The 18,393-nt window shown below is 45.7% G+C and overlaps 2 protein-coding genes across 2 annotated transcripts; one reads left to right on the top strand and one right to left on the bottom strand.

The window, feature by feature from the left end:
- The first annotated feature begins 1,213 nt into the window (after nt 1-1,213).
- stard7 (StAR related lipid transfer domain containing 7) lies at nt 1,214-5,744 on the top strand. Its single transcript, XM_076164095.1, has 8 exons — nt 1,214-2,145; nt 2,230-2,390; nt 2,506-2,555; nt 2,870-2,980; nt 3,173-3,255; nt 3,362-3,461; nt 3,561-3,645; nt 4,023-5,744. Exons 1-8 carry the CDS (start codon nt 1,688-1,690, stop codon nt 4,193-4,195), a joined length of 1,221 nt encoding a protein of 406 aa, XP_076020210.1. The 5' UTR covers nt 1,214-1,687; the 3' UTR covers nt 4,196-5,744.
- Nucleotides 5,745-10,878: 5,134 nt separating this feature from the next.
- Nucleotides 10,879-16,510, bottom strand: drg1 (developmentally regulated GTP binding protein 1). Its single transcript, XM_076164257.1, has 9 exons — nt 16,313-16,510; nt 15,583-15,706; nt 15,275-15,450; nt 15,109-15,178; nt 14,368-14,537; nt 13,383-13,513; nt 12,668-12,835; nt 12,407-12,529; nt 10,879-11,343 (listed from the first exon to the last, which is right to left on the bottom strand). The coding sequence occupies exons 1-9, from the start codon at nt 16,349-16,351 to the stop codon at nt 11,244-11,246; spliced, it is 1,101 nt and encodes a 366-aa protein (XP_076020372.1). The 5' UTR covers nt 16,352-16,510; the 3' UTR covers nt 10,879-11,243.
- Nucleotides 16,511-18,393: the final 1,883 nt, after the last annotated feature.

Genomic DNA, 18,393 nt, shown 5'->3' with positions numbered 1-18,393 from the left:
ACTAATGGATACGACATGAAGGAGATTATGGGGGTATTTATGGTGTGCTATAGAAAACTGATTTGTTGGTGAGTTTGATAAGACTAGTGAAATAGAGCTATACCAGTTACTCTTCATCTGGAAGCTTTTTGCAGAATTAGAGGAATGCATGACTGGTATTTCAAGCAGTGTGTTTGCAAGGCATCTTTAACGCTCATACCCCTCTGAAAGCTGACTGTTGTTTAACTAACCCTGTGGTGAAGGTTTTAAGTCCCCCAGCTAGCTTCATGTATTATTGTTTAAATCAGTTAAAATGTACCATCTACACGCTGGGTTTACCTGGTTTCAGGCTAAGATTCAACAAGTTTTAACTGAAAACAGCACAAAGACGTCTCTGTACTTTTCCGTCTGAGTGCAAAGCTAAACTGGTCATGCGTATTACATGCTACTTTTTCTATTTGCGAAGGATATAACACCTCTTACTGTTAAACTTTTATAGTGCTCAGTCATACATGGGTGTTGATTTTACCTTTCAACAGAAGAAATACCATCTTTTAATTATGATATAATAATAAATGTTCAACTTGAATGGAGGGCATACTGTTGTTTTAAGTAGTTTCATTTCATGGCTGCGCAACATCTGCAAGAACGTATGTAGTTAAACTGCGCCATCTACTGTCCAGTTCCTTAATAACATGTATTTATAGTTGTAATTTCTTTGTTATAGCTTAACTCTGACAAAGTTCACGCATACACACACACGCACACGCACACGCACACAAACACGCACACGCACACAAACACAAACACAAACACAAACACGGTCGTTCACCCAAAATGCTAACTGGGCATTGGTGAATATAAAGTAATCAGAACTTAATCTCAGTCCTCGATTATCTCTACATATGTCAACATTAAACCCAACCACGTTGTTCAATGCCCGTTGACTTTGACTTGAGCTACACCGCGGGAGGTTGACTGAATCTTCCAGTACAGGTTCGGGTGCCGTTAAACACTGATCCCGGAACGGTTTGGTGAGTAACTAATTCGGGGTTAAAAAGCGAAATCTGATCCTAGATCGGTGAGTATTTGCCAAAAATCGTAAACTCGGACAGCCGAACTTGCAGTCGAATACGTAGTTAATCCAGGAATAGACACCCAAAACCACCAATGGAAACAACTGTTTGATAAAAATTAGCCAATAAGCGGTCGCGTTACAATCTTTAAGGCGGGGCTTCCGGGTGGGCGTGTAAGAGGCAGCAGCAAGAAATGAGATGAGGTCAAAATGCTCCCAGGGTGAGTTTGTAAGGAAACGTGAGGCAGCTGCAGCGAAGGAAACCGAGCGAACCACCGTGTCCGAGCGAGGAACAACAAAACAAGTACGATCACACTTATGAGATTTTGAGATAAGAGCGGGTGGTGTTAAAGTTTGTTTGTAGATTGACCGAGGACATCTGTCAGAGAGCCAAGGTTAGCTGTCATGCTACACCGCGTGTGTCTGCGGGCAGCTCAGTAGCTCAACCACAGGAGGAAAAGTTGTGTGAAAAATAAGCTTCTTTCCTTTTTAGAGGTAGCGTGAGTTAGATCTATATATGTGTATGCGGCGTATCCCAGCAACGCATTAGCTTGACAGACAGTTAGCTGTTGCACCTAGCAGGCAATTGCAGTTCGTCAGTCTAGGGAGGGTACTCGCGTCCTGGTCCCGGGGATGATGCTCCACTCTGTGCCCCGCCGCCCGATCTGCGAGATCGGTGTGAGTACAGTGATGCTCCGGAGCAGCAGATCGCTCAGGCAGGCTGCGGAGCAATGCGGAGTTAAGCCGGGGCCGGAGCCGTGGCTGGGTCGGAGCATGGGCCTGCTGCTGTCCTGGATCCAGAGAGCCGGGGTGAGAGCCAGCGAGGCGGCCGGGTCTGGGCACAAGAGGAAGGGTTTGCTGGCCATCTTCGCCGACCACTGCGGCTTCGTGACGGGCCAGAGGCTTCGGCGTGCCTGTCAGATCGCCGAACTCTACTCGAACCTGTACTCCGAGAGGACCAGGTGGACCCTGGCTGGAAGCATATGGCGCAGATTCCAGAGCAAGCACGCCCCCAACGGGAAACTCATGGCGGCCCTGGCTGGGGTCTTCCTGTGGGACAACGAGAAGATCCAAGACGAGGAGATCAGCAGGTTTGTCCTGGTTGGATTTCAGTGGTCCGTGTTTCTCCATGTGGCCTCAAACGTCTCACGCTGATGCCTTGCTCTCTTCTCAAGGTCTTGCCTGGAGCTGCAGTCGCTGGAGGCTGTGAAACATCAGGGCACGACCTCAGGCCAACTGGCAGGACCGCTGGACAACTGGGAAGTGGTGATGGAGAAGAAGGACTTCCGAGTGTGGAAGCGTCCGATCCCCGACAGTCACCTTTACGAATTCAGAGGTCAGCCAATGAAATCAGACGTCTGTTACTGATTCACAACACCTAATATTCCCACGTTTGTTTCTTCCCCTGAATGTGACGATCATGGCTCATCTATCTTATGCTTTGTTTGCAGTCCTGGGCTCCTACAATGACGTCACACCCAGGCAGTTCTTCAACGTTCAGGTAAAACTCTTCCAACTGCCATTAGATAACATCGGAAATACGACACTTAACAAACTAATAATGATGGGAAAACCCTCCTGGAATGGGAATTTGATCACTTTGGTGAAGCTTTAACAACAGAAGCTTGCATTTCTGGCAGCCTTCTTCATATCTCTTATCACTCCGCCCCCCTCCCTCTTGCGTAACCCCAATGTTTGCACTGGAGGCAAAGCGGGCGAAAGTTGCAACACAGCATGTGTGTGTGTGTGTCTGTGTGTCTGCTGGAGCTATATTAAGCCCGTTCACCTTGACTTAGACTTTCCCCTTTCCCCCAGTTGGATACGGAGTACAGGAAGAAGTGGGATTCTCTGGTCATCAAGCTGGAGGTGGTGGACAGAGACGTCAACACGGGCTCAGAGGTGGTGCACTGGGCCACACACTTTCCTGTGAGTGTCTGCCGCTCGTTGGTATCACAACACACCCCAGTCTTTGTCTTTGTTGTCTATCTTGGCTACAATAAGTCTGTTGTATAAACAAATCCCGGGTTGGCTTTGACGCCCAGTTAAGCCAAGAACGTTGACTGGCTGGTTCGACTCGGCAGCTCGTTGTTTAACCCTCTGAACGTTTCCCTCTGGCAGTATCCCATGTACTCGCGGGACTACGTGTACGTGCGGCGCTATGACGTCGACGCGGAGAGCAACCTCATGGTCCTGATCTCCAGGTGCGGAGAATCTTGCAACTAATCTGTTTTCCAAAAGAACAAAGAAATGCATTACCAGTCATTTCACTTCATGTGTATCTGTGTTTTTGTGTGTGTGTGTGTGCAGAGCTGTGCAGCATCCCAGAGTCCCTGAGACGCAGGACTATGTGAGGGTCCACTCGTACCAGTCGAAGATGGTCATACGTCCTCACAAGTCCTTCGATGAGGTTTGTGGCGGCGCTTCTTTCCTGATCTGTTTGTTGTCGCTTGTGTTGTAGCCGCTGGGTTAACCTTGCGCCTTTCCTTTTTTTTTCTCTTCCCAACAGAATGGATTTGATTACCTGCTGACCTACAGCGATGACCCTCAGACCGTCTTCCCCCGTTACTGTGTGAGCTGGATGGTGTCGAGCGGTGAGTCGACCGTCGCCTTTTGTAAACATTTCCTTCTCAGCAAACATGCCTCCAAACTGTCGCCGAGGGAACGAGGAGACGGCGTCCGGCGAAAACAATAACAGCCGCACTAAAAGATCGGGCCAAGCCAGCCGAGAGAGATTGCCGGCTTGATATTGCTTCGGTTGTGCAATAAAGACATAAACGCAGACGTAGAAGCGAAAGCAGCGTCTCCTCGGGGCGAACAGAGCGGCCATGTTGAGGCCGGCTGGGACGCATTAGAGTCGTCTGTGCACTGCAGGCTGGAACACGCATAAAGCCTGAATAGCACTGAGTCAGCAATTTATGCGCTGTGTGTGTGTGTGTTTGTTCCGTCCTGACCCTTTTGCGTTTGATAGGAATGCCGGACTTCCTGGATAAACTCCACAACGCTGCCCTGAGGGCCAAGAACTTGGAGGTCGGGATCTACGACTACGCCGGCGTCATCAAGTCCAACGACCGCCAGCCTAGCCAGGAGCGTCACCCCGGCGACAACACCCGCACGGGCACCGGCGGGCAGATCTACGCTTGAGACGACAAAGAAGTAACATTCCCCCGTTGCACTCAAACTCCAAATCAAACCCTCCAACTCCAGACTTTACAAGAGGACTGCAGTGAATAGTTAATGTTACCAGATGTCATGAGATCGACTGCCTGTATTGTGACACCAGGGGGGGGGAATGGAGGCAAAGGTAGTGTCACCCAGACCTGCCTGCCTCGTGACTGTGACCTTGTGCTTAGCCCGCCGGCGTCATGTGAGGGAAAGAAGGTGATAATGTTGAGACCGAGCCAGCGCGCCCTTATCGTAGTAGTGATGCCATTGCCAAAGCGTTTAGTTCCTCTCGCCATGTTTGGGATCAAGGTGACAGGCTAGAGGTGACATCACCGCCCTCAAGTCTGCGGTCAGACTTCAGCTCGATGAGGATTACTGGAAAGCAGAGCTGAGCCTGAACGTGTAGCTCTTCATCGCATGGATTTAAAGCAACTGGTTTCTGTGTTTCGTCATCTTCTTCAAAAAAAGGAGACGATATGTTATGATGACACGGCAAATTCAAATTGTGTGTTTGCAGTTGGGATTTTGCTTTCTCAATGTTACGGGAGGGGGGGGGGGTTGGCAGTTCACACCCGTCCACCGATATATGCGTGTGTGTGTGTGTGTGTGTGTTTGAGTGAAACTGCCAGCATGAACTGAACAGCCTTCTGAAGCTCACCGGTCCTCCACCACTAGGGGCGCAGTGTCTTACGACGACCACACAACCCTCAAGACACGACCATGCCGCTACGCTTCACCCCGTCGCTGACTCCCTGCCAGGGGACTCGCTCTCCTCACCCTTTGCATTTCATTCATGTCAACATCTGGGTTTGTCCAGATCCAAGCTCAGACGTCACGTGTGCCCCTGCTGTTGTTGTTTTTGATGATGACATCACTGTACTGACATGTGGATGTTCCATCCATTTATTCTGTGGGTGTCTCTGCGTTACTGTAGCTGCTTCACAATCGCAAAGCCATAGAGTTTTGTAAACCCGCGTGCTTATGAGCAAACCTGGCTTTTCTAACATTTCTGCATCGCGTTTGTTTTTTTTGGAACATTTGTTTTGTTATAAATGTAGGTACTACTGACTCATTCTGTCATCCTAGAGTTTTTGTGCAGGGGGTGTTTATGAATGTACAGTATGCACAATATAACACAGCCTGATAACCTGCAGCGTTTACAGTCTGACACAAACTCCTCTGTGTGCAAAAACACCTCACCTCTACTCAAATTTAATATCAAATCTGTAAGAATGAGGCCATGATGACTTTAGATCTTTGCCAGTAGTCGATTTAAAGAAGGGTCCACCTGAGTGAAGGAACGCTTGTGTGTGTGTGTGTGTGTGTGTGTCAAGTATACTTTCCCATTGTGTCAAATAGAATTCCTCATCTAAATTGAATAAAGTGTGTCCTTTTTTTGTTTGTTTAATAAATACTAGCATTATCACTTGAGATGTGTTTTGATATGTCAGAAGTGTGAGGGAGGAAATGTAAGGCCTGTTATTGACCTTTGACCTGTGTGTGATCAGATAAAGAAGCATTGTGTGTGCGTGTGTTTGTGTTTGCCTATGTAACATGTTGATATCCTGACACATGCAGTCATCCAGAGTCCTTCCATCAATTTATTCTGTAAGCAGTGAAACATTAATGATCAGCTTCTAAATGTGAATCACTTCAGAAATGGCAAACTAATATAAGAGTCTGCTCCTGTGTGAAGCTGTAATGCTGTGATCTACACTGACACTGAAATGGAGGAACGACTAATGCAATCAAATAAACACATTTTCATGCCTATTGTTGCTCTTTTGCTTTATATTCAACTGTTTGGGTGATACTGAAAGAATAATGGTAAATAGCAGTTTAAACTCATCTGGCTTAGGTTAGAAAAAAAAAAATGCAGCGAAAGACTTGTTGAAATCAGTAAGTCATAAGTATGAAATGTTTTGGAGAGGCAGCGTTCCATGTGAGAGAGAGAGACGGACATGTCTGCCTTCATTCCTCCCCACAGCCAGAGGAAACAGTGATTAGTCTCTCTTGTTAGTGGAAGCCGGCAGCTTCTCTCGGCCTTAAAGGGATAATCCACAAACCTTATTCCCTGTCTGGGTCAAAGGTCAGAGACAACATCACCGTTTGCTTCACAATAACAAACCATCTTTATGCTTCAACTGGAAACATACTGAAGCAAAAGAGGCACTTGAGAAATTAGCCACGTACTCTCCTGAGCTCTTAGGGTGCAGAGAAATAGAAACATCAACAACAAACATTGAAGATCAACATTTTAATTTATTTTTAGTTTTTGGATCCAATCTTATGTTTTCTCAGTAGCTTCAGACTCGAACCGACATCCCTCCGTTAATGAAACTGAACACGTGGAGCTTTGCAGAGGTTGAGTTCATTGCAGGTTTGTGGCGCTTTGCATTTAGAGAAGAATGCAAATCACGCAGAAATATCAATAATTGTCCAACATTTGCCGCATCTGCTTTTGACCTTGTAACAGAATGTGACATGATATCACCGGCAAGGTTAAAGTCTTCAGATAAAGAAAAGGGCGTCATTTTCTGGGAATGGGTCGTGAATGTTGTGCATATGTTGGAGTGTGTATGTTGTCATTAAACCTCTGGAGTGTTAATGAATTACAGTGAGAGTCATGAATAAAACAAGCCTGGTTTGAACATTTGAACTTTATTTTTTTAACCGCACACACACATATAAGGAGCATTATGATTTTATTTTATTTCAGGTATACACACGTCGGCTTGTGTGTCATTGCGTAACGTCTCGTGGTTTGATTTACACGTCTGCCCACAGTCTTAATGGAGCGCACTTTGTTTTAATACGTGACCTCTGCTGGTTGAAATTATTAGCGTAGTTAAAAGCCGCCGAGCACTCACTGTAATTGATCATATCCGCAAATCTGCCATATTGGGACATAACAAGCTGGAAGAAAATGGAACAACTGTGAATAAAAGACTGAAACCACTGGAGCCGCAGCCCTCACAGCCCCATTCCATCCTCGCCCGCCCTTCATCCAACATGATCCATTAGTCAATACAAGATACTGGACACACACAGAAAGATGATGCAATTGTTTTTATTCCAGTATCCTCAAACATGGTGGTAAATCTTAAAACATCACAAGAACTAAAAGAGAAATATTCATAAATTCATTTAATTACCTTTCTGGTATTTAGTATTTGTAATCTTCAACCTTTACAGTTATTACCTGTACAATCTTGATTTTGTCTAAAAAGTTGAATAAATTTGTCCGCATCGCTCCAGGTTGTGATGCGTCTGAATGAACCAACCCGGAGAGGACGATCAAAGGTTTCTGAGTCCGATGACAGAAAGCAGAAAGTGCTCACAAGCCTCCAAGGTGCTTGGCAGAACCATGGAGAGAAGAAGCACTGCATGGTTAGATCAAGCACAATGGAGTCCTGGGCGAAGGAGACATCTAAAATATCTGAAGGAGCTGAAGGAGCTGAGACCTGCTTGGTTAGAATGGAAGTAGGAGGTAAAAGACATTAAAAAAGAGAAGTCTGGAGTTCCTTTGGTCAGAAATGAGCCACGCCGTCTTTGGCCAGTTTGACCAAAGTGCCCAAAAAAATCTAAGCTCTTGAAAGAATCGAAAGATCTTTTGCTAAGCTAAGTTTTTTGGGTATCCGTCGACGACCGGGGAGACTAAGGACGGTCCGGCGTTAAGATGTCGAAACCAAAAGGTGTGAGGGAGGAGATCCATGCGTACCAAGTGATGGTGGAAGACAAAATGGCGAATTAGCTAAAGACGTAAGTGTAACGCTGCGGTTAGAAAACATCTGCAGAGTAAAAAAAAAAGGATTAGTCATAGGTCACCCTCACTGCGGAAAAAAGGGTGACACCCTTCCTGCGTCAAACCCCACCCTCCTGTCCCCCCGTGTCCCATTATACCACTCGTCTGTCCCGAAAAACATTATTTCGTCTCTATTCTTTAAGAGAAACATTCACGTATTTTACATTTTCACTGTCAGATTGTCCCCAAGAGGCCTGAGGGACGACAAGTTAATCAAGTTAGAACTCCATCAGTTTATTGGCCATTGGTCCAGAGATCAATGGTAACAGAGTTGGGGCCATCTTGGTAAGAACCTCAGCGTCTCGTAGAGGACAGAGAATCCCCAAGTTTTTAGCCGTAATTGACTCAAAAGAAAGAGACTCTGGGTGGCCAACGACCCCAAACAGCCTAGACTGGACAATGATGGCCATCTGTCCTCTCTGTGGACATTTACCGTCCCCTCTGAGAGAACGCGCGGCCGCTTCTGCCGTTTTCGTCCTAACTACGTTAGCGGTCAATGGATGCAAGAGTCATGATACCATCAGGCTAAGAGAGCTAAAAGGGGGACATTCTTCTCAAGCTGCCACAATCTTGTTACTGTTCCCCCCCCAGTGGCTCTCTCAGGTCCCTGGGGACATTTTACTAAAATGAGAAGGCATGATGAGATAATCAACTTAGAGCTCTGGCTACTGAGCCACTTTGTGTGATGAAACTACGCCGTACTGCATATTAATGCACTAGCCACAAACATTTGTCATGGAGAAACGGCACAAAAAATGGAAGAGGAAGTGACAACGTTGGGTGCTGGTGGGACGGATTGGATGTGTTTGACATGATGAGGATGTTTCAGAGGGATGGAATGGTTGGATGGTTTGAACACATGGATGATGGCGCTTTCTTACCTTTGAATCTGTTCTTGGGATCTGACATGAAGCGTCAATGTCAGAACGGTTCCAGAAGTGCAACTGAAACCTCAGAATATTAGTTTGAGAGTGGGAACTTTTACTCATCCAAATACACAGAAACACTCTTTGAACCAACAATCATTGCAGACTAACTCAAATCAAAGCAAATAAAAAATTAAAATTAAAAAATAAATCTGAAACACACCTCACCCTGTGTCTTACCATCCCAAACCCTGCAGTTGGCGTCTTTGGAAAGTCTTTGCTTGGCCCTCTTGAGTTCGACGCTGGGATGAAGGAGAGCGAAGGGCGCCCGGGAGCTGCTTCTTGAGGCGGTCTTGCGTCTTGCTGTTCTAGAGACAGACTGTCCTGACTGTGTCCTCAGCACCCTTCAAGTCTCCATCTCCTGCCCCTCCTTCCAGCTAGGAGGGGTTGGCGATGTTCTCTTGGGATAGGTGCACTGGCAAGCGGGACTTGGTCATGCTGGGATTGGACGCGGGTTGGGGAGTTTGGGGAGGGGGCCTGGTTCCGCATTTCATAAATATTAATACAGAGTCCTCCCTCTCCAAATGGGTAGATTCTTTAATTTTGTTAGAGGGGGAAGTGCTTTATTCACTTAATGGCTTTTATTAGTGCCCGGTCTTCAACTCTTTCATTAGCTAAAGTGCTGCTATAATTTACAGGGGGGGTGGGAGGAGGAGGAGGAAGAGGAGGGTGGTGGGGTATGGTGGGGAAGAGGCGGCGTCGGTCCTGCTGTTGCTGGACAAGCAGGCGAGATCCTAAACCACTGCAGCGTTTACTTAAAAAAGTGACAAGTTCTCTCAGTCTGAAACACACAGTTTCATCCTGGATGGCGTTGTTGATTGACCCTTGTGGTGCCGTTGAAGTGAGTGTGGCGAGAAAACGTGGCGTCTCTTCAGCAGGTCTAAATCATTCCTATATTCTCAAAAATCAAATCACCAATAAGAAAGGATTAAAAATGCACGTAAAAGTTGACGATTCAGCTCCTTCTCGGACATAAAAGTTTTTGATTTTCCTCCAAAAATCCCACATTGGGGATTTCCCATTAACCTTTTACCCCAAACACATCAGTATGTTGGCTACATATTGAAATGGTTTTGTATTGGGCCACAAATGCAATTTCTCTCATCAAATCTGCCTTTTCCTCCCAAATGTTGAAATCAAAAAAGGTTCTAATGACAAATTGCGCTTAATTTTTGCAGTTTCTGCTCTAAAAAGTGTTAGACTAAATCCCTTACACTTCTGGCTAAACGCTCTTCGTCTTTATTCTGCCAGTCTATCATACTATCGTCTGTATTTAGTCACATACACGGCGGCGCCATCCACTGAAATCACTTACAGGGATCAGCCGCTCGGTCACAAAATGGCCGACACACACACACATATACCTCATGAATGTTACAGGATTACAGGATGCTGATTTTACGTAATGCAGTCTCCCAGAAGTGCTCCAGGATCTGATGAAATGCTCTTTTATTTTGCTCTGTGGAGTTTCAGTGGTTTGCTAACAGCTGGGGTTTCGACGTCCTCAGACGGGGACTGAGTGAATGAACTGATTAACCTGAGTGGCTGTCCCTAGCAGACAGAGAGAGAGAGAGAGAGAGAGAGAGGGGCGGGGCGGGGGAGTGAGCCACCAGCCTGAGTAACTGCCTTCATCATCAATGTCACATAAATCAGCGGGGTGGACGTGGCTCTCAAATGGGGCCTTTTCTCCGTCCGCCCCGCCCCCACCCGCACCCCCGGAGCCAGACTGAGGCAGATATCGCTGTAGCCGGTCGGGGCAGACTGAGATGGTGGTGGAGTGCGAGATTTCAACGATGCGCCATTCCCCCCCCAGCAGACCACATGCGTCGCAGTAAATCATGTTCAGTCAGTGAAACACAAGTAGAGACACAGAAAGAAGGAAAGAAGAGACAAACTGGGAAGAAGCAACTTGGTTCCTTAATGTCGATCTGAGTTTAATACAAGGTGCACCCAATATTCAATATGAACTATTCATGGTGTCAAGTACTGCAGGGGCTTTTAAAATGTGACACATTCATGTTGGTTTGTTTGGTAAATCACATCCATAAAATTCTGCTGACCACATAACACCGATGCTCTCTCGGGCGTGTGTGTGTGTGTGTGTGTGTGTGTGTGTGTGTGTGTGTGTGTGTGTGTGTGTGTGTGTGTGTGTGTGTGTGTGTGTGTGTGTGTGTGTGTGTGTGTGTGTGTGTGTGTGTGTGTGTGTGTGTGCGTGTTGGCGTTGGTTCAAGCCGTGGCGGGCATGGGGGGCAGTTTGACACGCAGGGCCATGCTGAAGGTTCACACTTTGGTGGCTTTACTTTTTAACGAGCTGGATAACGTCTTCGTCCTCCATGACGTGGTCCTTGCCCACTTTTTGAGGGTTGTGTTTCACCGACGCGCCCCACACCAGCGCACTGAAAGAGAAGGACGAGTCAGGGTGAGCAATGCAGTCAGACGGGGGGCGGCTCATCGTCCAAAGACAGTTGTTTAGAAATAGAATCTACAGGACACGGTCCACAAAACGCACAAGACAAACAGCAGCATCTTTCATTACTAAAGCCCTCCGGTGTGTGTCACCCTTTCTAACCCACCCGTCCCCCCTGAGGACTGCTAATGCTCGGCGACATTAACCAATTGACTGATTGATGATCTTGGCTCGTCCATTTGGAGATGGACACGTCGGCTTAGATCCCACCGCAGATTCTCCAACTGATGCTTATCAGCCACAGCTCGGCACAGAAGCTACGATGATTGAAACTACTACAATTTAGTATAAAACAGTCGGGCTGAAACAAATTCAACTGATTGTTGAATTATCACAGTAGTAGAAGAATGTGTTCAGTTCCAATATTTCTGGAAAAGAGTCCCATTTTTACAAGAATATGGTGAAATATAATGACTATGATAGAGATATAATGTTTTAATAGAATAGGGTAGAGGATCTTTCAATATAAAGAAGAAATGTGCTGGAATAGTGGGAATAATCTGAGATAAAAATCAAAATGTGAGAATACTGTGGTAATATTTCAAGAAAAAAGCATAAATGTTACAAGAATGACGCTGTGATGTACTGAGAATTCCACCAGTGGTCCAGATTTAGAGCTCGTTCGCTATCAAAGCAAAGTCAAATCTTTACCTTCTCACTCAAATATTCCTATAGAATTGTCGCTTATCTTCTTTGTCTATTTGACGCGGTATTCCAGCCGTATATAACCCATACAACACATTCCCAAACAAATCACCTCCATTTATCATTTCCTTTTATAACTCATTTCCCTTTAACGCGTCGAACACTGACGCCAGCTGCTGCTGATCCAGACGAAATGGAACAGGATGAACACAAAAAGGCAAAGAGCTGAGGAGAGGAAACACCCCGGAGCGTCTCTCTGGAGAGCCCAGATTGCATTCAGGGTGAACCTGGGTTTGCGGAGTCAGAAACACTTTTCAAGAAATTCCTGCCAAGAACACCGTACTCACTATTTCAATTCTTTCGTGAGGTTTTTGTGAATCTTTAAGCAGAAGTCCTCCACCGCAGTTCGTCCGTCGGGGAGCACGACAGGAGACGTGTAGTCGGGGAGCTGCCCTTTGGGTTTGGTGTATCTGCAAACCAGCACACAAACATTTTAGTCGCACAAAAAAGGACAATTGGATCAGACACGCTGTCCTGTCGCGTCAAAACCTCGCATCTGTCCTCCCCCAAACCCCCAGCACGCCCCCTTGTGGCGCAGCGTCTCTTACATGCGCACGAGCTGCAGGTAGTCCCAGATCCTCTCCAGCAGGTCGTCAAAGTTCCAGCGGTGGTGGGCGGAGATGGGCACGCAGTGAGGCACCTTGTAGATGACGTCCAGCTCCTCGATGGAGATCTGATCGATTTTGTTGAGCACGTAGATGCACGGGATGTAGACGCTGCGTGTGTGATAAAGAGAGCGGGTGAGTGAGCGAGTGAGGGGGCCGGCTGTGGCGTTACTGCACACTCGGCCAGGCGCCGCACGCTTCAGCTGAGGTGATTTAACACCTCTCTGCATTCACGGCGCATCTCTCTGGCGTAAGGTTTTGCATTTTGGAGACACAGAGGGCAGAGCGAGACGAGCATTAACACTACGACAATCTGGCATCATGTTTTCTGCTCGTTAAATAAAGCTTGCAGACATCTGGCAGAAATCCGCTTCAATAACATTGAGGAATACTAATCCCACATCTTATTAAATATGAATGTTTATATATGAAATGTTTTCTTCATTGACACAACCTGTAACCAGACAGAACGCTTTGTCTCCTCTGCCCTGAGCTGGAAAAAGAGGATATTCTGGAAGACGACCCGAAGCTTTCAGAGTGGATGGGAGAGTGTGTGATGCGTCTCACACGTGGCCTCAGAGGGCGAAGGCATCCACACGGACACCACCTGGGGAATAAATGAAGGGAGGCCCACGACGCCCCCCGCAGGACCGCTTACCGATTCCCCTCCACCACGTCGATGAGGTCGTCGGCCGTGACGTCGCCGCGCAGGGTGATGTCGGCGTTGTGGATCTTGTACTCGGCCAGGATGGTCTTCACCGTCTCGCCGTCCAGCTCGGTTTGTGTACACTAGACAAAAGACACACGAGTGAGAGGCCGCGGGTTGTAAGGGAGGGGAGTGCCCTCTGGTGTCTGTCCATCAGAGGGCAGTGTTGCACAGAGATGCCAGGGCTTAAAGGCGTGGGTGACGAGGCGTGCAATCTCTCTACAAATGCACCTTCAGCATTTCATATCTACTGGTGATCCAACATCCAACATCCTAACAACTCAGACTTCATAACGCAACACTGAATTTGTGCCAAAAGTAAAAAATCTCCGGCATCCATAAAATCCTCTTATGCTTAATTTTAACAAACACCCCGGGGCTAAGATTGAGGTATCCTAGTAACGGTGAAGGCTGGAGCTTATAGACGTGTAATAAGAGTGCTTTCTGTTTCTGCCACCAGCATTACATTCTGAGAAACCAATTATAAACTAATTTTCAGATATAATCTTACACCGGCAAAACTTGGTAAGTTTGTTAGAGCAAAGCTGGAGACGTTTTGGCATCGTAATGTAATTCTTTCTTTTCTTGGGGGGGTAGAATCCACTGGGCTGTTGGGAGAAACACTTAATGTCAAATCTGATATGACACCTGCTTTATATCTTTGGAATTTGTCTGCCGGCTCAGTTATTCTCTCTTGTTTTGCCAAGGACTGTTCCGTCTAAATGGATCACTCAGTGTTTCGCGTTGGAAAAACATCTTGAAACGTCTCGGCTCATCGGTTTCGGCTGAGTAGCGAGAAAACCCCGTCAGCACTTCTGCTCCAAAAGTTTGTTTTTCATCTCAGCCGTTTAGGCGACGGAATGAATGAGCGCGCAGGGCGGGGTGTGCGTGTGTGTGTGTGTGTGTGTGTGTGTGTGTGTGCGTGTGTGCGACGTACTGTGGCCGTGAAGTTGATGCCTCCCTTGTCCTTCCTCTTGTAGCCGATGTTGGGCGGCTGCTTGTTGAGCCGGATGCCGAAACCCTCCAGCTCGTGCTCGATCAGACGCTTGTGGAGGAGCGGCTTCAGCACGTCCAGCACAATCAGGATCAGGTTGCAGGTGCGAGCCACTGCGGCGGAAAGAGGCAGAAAGAGGGACGCCACCTCCGTTTATCTCCACTCACCAACCAGTCGCACCTTACTATCACTTGTAACTCATGGCAGGGAGATGACGTCGGCTGTTACACTGCCTCAGATCCCTGAAGCCCTCTGGCTAACATGAGCATCGCAAACACATTCCACAGCTGGCAGAAACACTGACTGATACGATCCGTCAATTAAAACAAAGTGTATTGTATTTTCAGCGTTGCATTTAGCTCAGTTTTTGGCAGAATTGAATGTGAGGAGATCAATGGCTGGCTAAGTGCTGCCTTTCACTGGGCCTGTTCCTCTCACTGCCACCGAGACAAAGCTGAGAGCGTTTACGTTGAAAAGGACAAAGGGGAACATTAATTCTGCTCCATATTTCATGCGATGTGCTCAGTTCCTAAATGCAGCAGCGGGGTGTCTCTTGATACGTTTAGAATGTATTAAAAACAAGAGAAACCTAATTGTCTCGATGTAAGACAGCCTGGGGTTTAGGAATGTGGTATTTCAGTTTAGATGCGTTTCTGTCGTAGCAGAAGCATCGTTGATGTTTACCTGCGATGACCTGTCTGCCTCTGCCTTTGCCATCCTTGGCTCCTTCAATGATTCCGGGAAGATCCAGGAGCTGAAATAACAACGATAAGACAGTAAAATAAGATATCTACTGAAAGAAAAAAGGATTAAATGAATAAATTGCGGGAAACATGAGACGTTTTCTTACCTGAATTTTGGCGCCTTTGTAGCGGATCACTCCAGGCACGGTTGTGAGTGTGGTGAACTCGTATGCAGCCACCTCAGAGTAGACACCTGCAAGGTTACTCAGCAGGGTGGACTTTCCCACTGAAGGGAAGCCCACAAACCCAACACGGGCATCTCCGGTCTTTGCTACATCAAAGCCTAAAGGACAGAGAAAAGAAAACAGGAAGTCAAGTCACACAATCACCCTGAGGTTTCCCAGGACAGACGAAACACTTTTAATAAATCCTCTTGTTTAGGTTCTGCAGTATTTAAAGACGAGGAGAGTCTGACCTTCTCCTGCTGGGCCGCCACTGCCGCCTTTAGGTGTGATCAGTTCTCTCCTCAGCTTTGCCAGTCGAGCTTTGAGCAGACCCAAGTGGTGAGCTGTGGCCTTGTTCTTCTGCGTCCTGGCCATCTGCATGTGATAAGGAACGAGTATGAGGAGTGCATCAGTCCAACAGGTTAGTGAGTGCAACTAAAAGCTGCAATTGAAAGGCCTAGAGCTTATCCATGTTAGTAATATGATGTATAATCATTAATTTAAAAAAGTTTTTAATGGAAAATAAGCTTTACAAAAAAAAAGACACAATAAGACATGTTAATACGGACAAAAGTTCTTGAAATTACAGAAACATTAAAGGGCGAATAGCACTACATTTGTGTTTATGCTGTTATTATAGACGTTAATTGGTGAAAAAACCGTCGGTTTATCAAGAATTCGACACGTTCAGGCTATAGTCATCAGTTAACACGGACACTAGTTAGGATGGAACGCCGGTGTGACGCCGTTTCATTCGATTCGGTAGCCGCACATTTTGACAGCACAACACTTCTGACAAGTCGAAGAAGTGATTCATGTTAGAAATGTTTACATGTCATAAAGACATTAATCTATAACCCGCTGAGGCCGAGTGTAACTCCGTACGTGGCCCGGCAGCTGTAGCACATATGCTAATACCTTCAAGCATTCAATGCTAAAACGTGACTCCTTAGCTTAGCCGACTGTGTAACTCTACCTTACCTCATTTTCGATCTCCGATATTTTGGCGAGTAAGCTCATCTTGTCGTAGATCGTCTTGTGCCCTCAAATATGACGTTATGAATTGATAATATTCAATATGGAAGATAGCAAAGTTGAAAGATGTTGTTTAGCGAGCACATATGCCCACACGCCGGTGCCGCTATGCTACTCCGCGGGAAATCTCGCGAGGAGACGGATACAAAACTGCCCCGTGTGTTGTCTCGCAGGCAGCCCACCACGTAAGCACGAGGTGAAGTTCATTAGCGTTTATAGTGCATTTGTAGAAGTCAAGTTGGTTTTGAATAGCAAAATGCGATTGAACATATCATATGCGTATGCTAAGCAGGTACACAAATACATCATTGCATTATCCTATATTCTCACACAATAAAGAAGAACGCAGTCCTGTCAAATTGAGTTGTTTTTATTGTGGAATTGTTTAATATTTAAATCGCATACAGCATAATCTCTCATTGATTTCTGTGTTGTCAGATGTAATTTTTGCTGATGTTGAGTTTTCGATTGGCTGGTTGGTTTATTGTGTGTGTTGGGAAAAAGAGATCAATGCAGCTGATTGGATGATCGACCACCGGACTGATGACTCCACAGTTATGTGTGAATTTTGCAAAGGTTCTACGAACAAATATGTCCTTGAAATGAATACTGATATGAATCTATTCCAATATAGGCCAAGGATTATTATTACTATTTTCAAAACATAATAAAGTCCAAGTTGTTAAATCTTCCAAAATAACTATTGAATATTGCCTTCCTTAAATTCTAAATAATTTGATGTAAAAATATATGCAATCTGAGGTACAATGTTATTATTAGATCTGTCAGAAAGAAAATACACATGAGATTATAACAGACTACATTATCTTATCTATACATGTATCTTAATTATGGTTAGAGAAATATTCAACCTTATGCTAGATACTGAATCCATGTATGCATACATTCCCATTGTTATTGTGTTTGTATTGTTGTAGGAGGTGTGCTTTTCCTCATCAAAATATATAAAAATAGGCATCTTGTTTTCAAAGGTAGATATGGTTTCAGCAAGTTATTGTTACCAATCAATCTATTGTTGCTTGGCTGTGGTGACGGAAAGCAGGAATGACGATGGAAAGGAGAGGTGGCGAGACGCAGGTGAGGAGGACTCACTGCGTTTGGGATGACTGAACAGTTTTTCTGTAGACATGTAATGTTAAGTTAATGCATCTTCATGAAAAACAGCAAGAGAGATTTGACTCGGCTGAGAATTGACAATAATAAACCCATGTCCATATATCTCAAATCTTCTTTTTTTTAATGAGCAACGCGTCTTTATATCATACGTCAGTCAGCATTGAAGTGCATTGGTTAAAAAGTAAGTGCAAGTACAGATTTTGATGCATTCATTTGACTAGAGGATTAAATTGTTTGCAATGTCACCCCAAAAATAGTCATTCTACAGGGGCATTCTGGAAAAGAAAACCGCTATAGTTGATGCTGTTTCTAACCTAAAAGATATATGCTTTTTTCCTCATTTCAAGCTTTGTAAATTATCTCTGAGTGAGAGTGTAGGAGGGATTATTATCTGCCTGCTGCTGTCAGTTCACTTCAGTCCATCAAAAGCAGCACTCTTCCTCAGAATGACTTTCATGCTCCCTGACTGATTTCTCAGTTTTCTTTGAGGAATCTCGCAATCCCAAGCCAGCAGAAGCACAAAGTCTGTGACAAGCACTATTTTAGTGCAATAGTTTCACACTTCGTATCCTTGCCACCTTACAACTGGCTACCTCTGCATAGAGATGGAGTAGTGTTCTTATCATAGCCCCATCGATAGGCCTTTCAGTTTTTACTGAGGGAAGCGCCATTATTTGTGGTCATGTCACCAGAGCAAGGATAACAACATCTTTTGAGGTAATAAAAACAAACAACAGCATGAAGTTATCCATTAAAATTCCATCTCCTCAGTATCTTGGATTCTGTCATCAGAATTTGGATAATACTTATTGAAACCATAAGGCTTTACGATAAATGCAACTTGGCCATATGATGGCAAAAGTCTTCAGCAGAGACGTTCCCCATGGACT

The sequence above is a fragment of the Genypterus blacodes genome, unplaced genomic scaffold, assembly GCF_046128005.1.
Source record: "Genypterus blacodes isolate CSIRO-AG114 ecotype Tasmania unplaced genomic scaffold, CSIRO-AGI_Gbla_v1 ptg000133l_1, whole genome shotgun sequence".
NCBI lineage: Eukaryota > Metazoa > Chordata > Actinopteri > Ophidiiformes > Ophidiidae > Genypterus > Genypterus blacodes.
The sequence above is the reverse complement of the archived record's forward strand: the minus strand, read 5'-3'. Positions and strand labels throughout refer to the sequence as shown.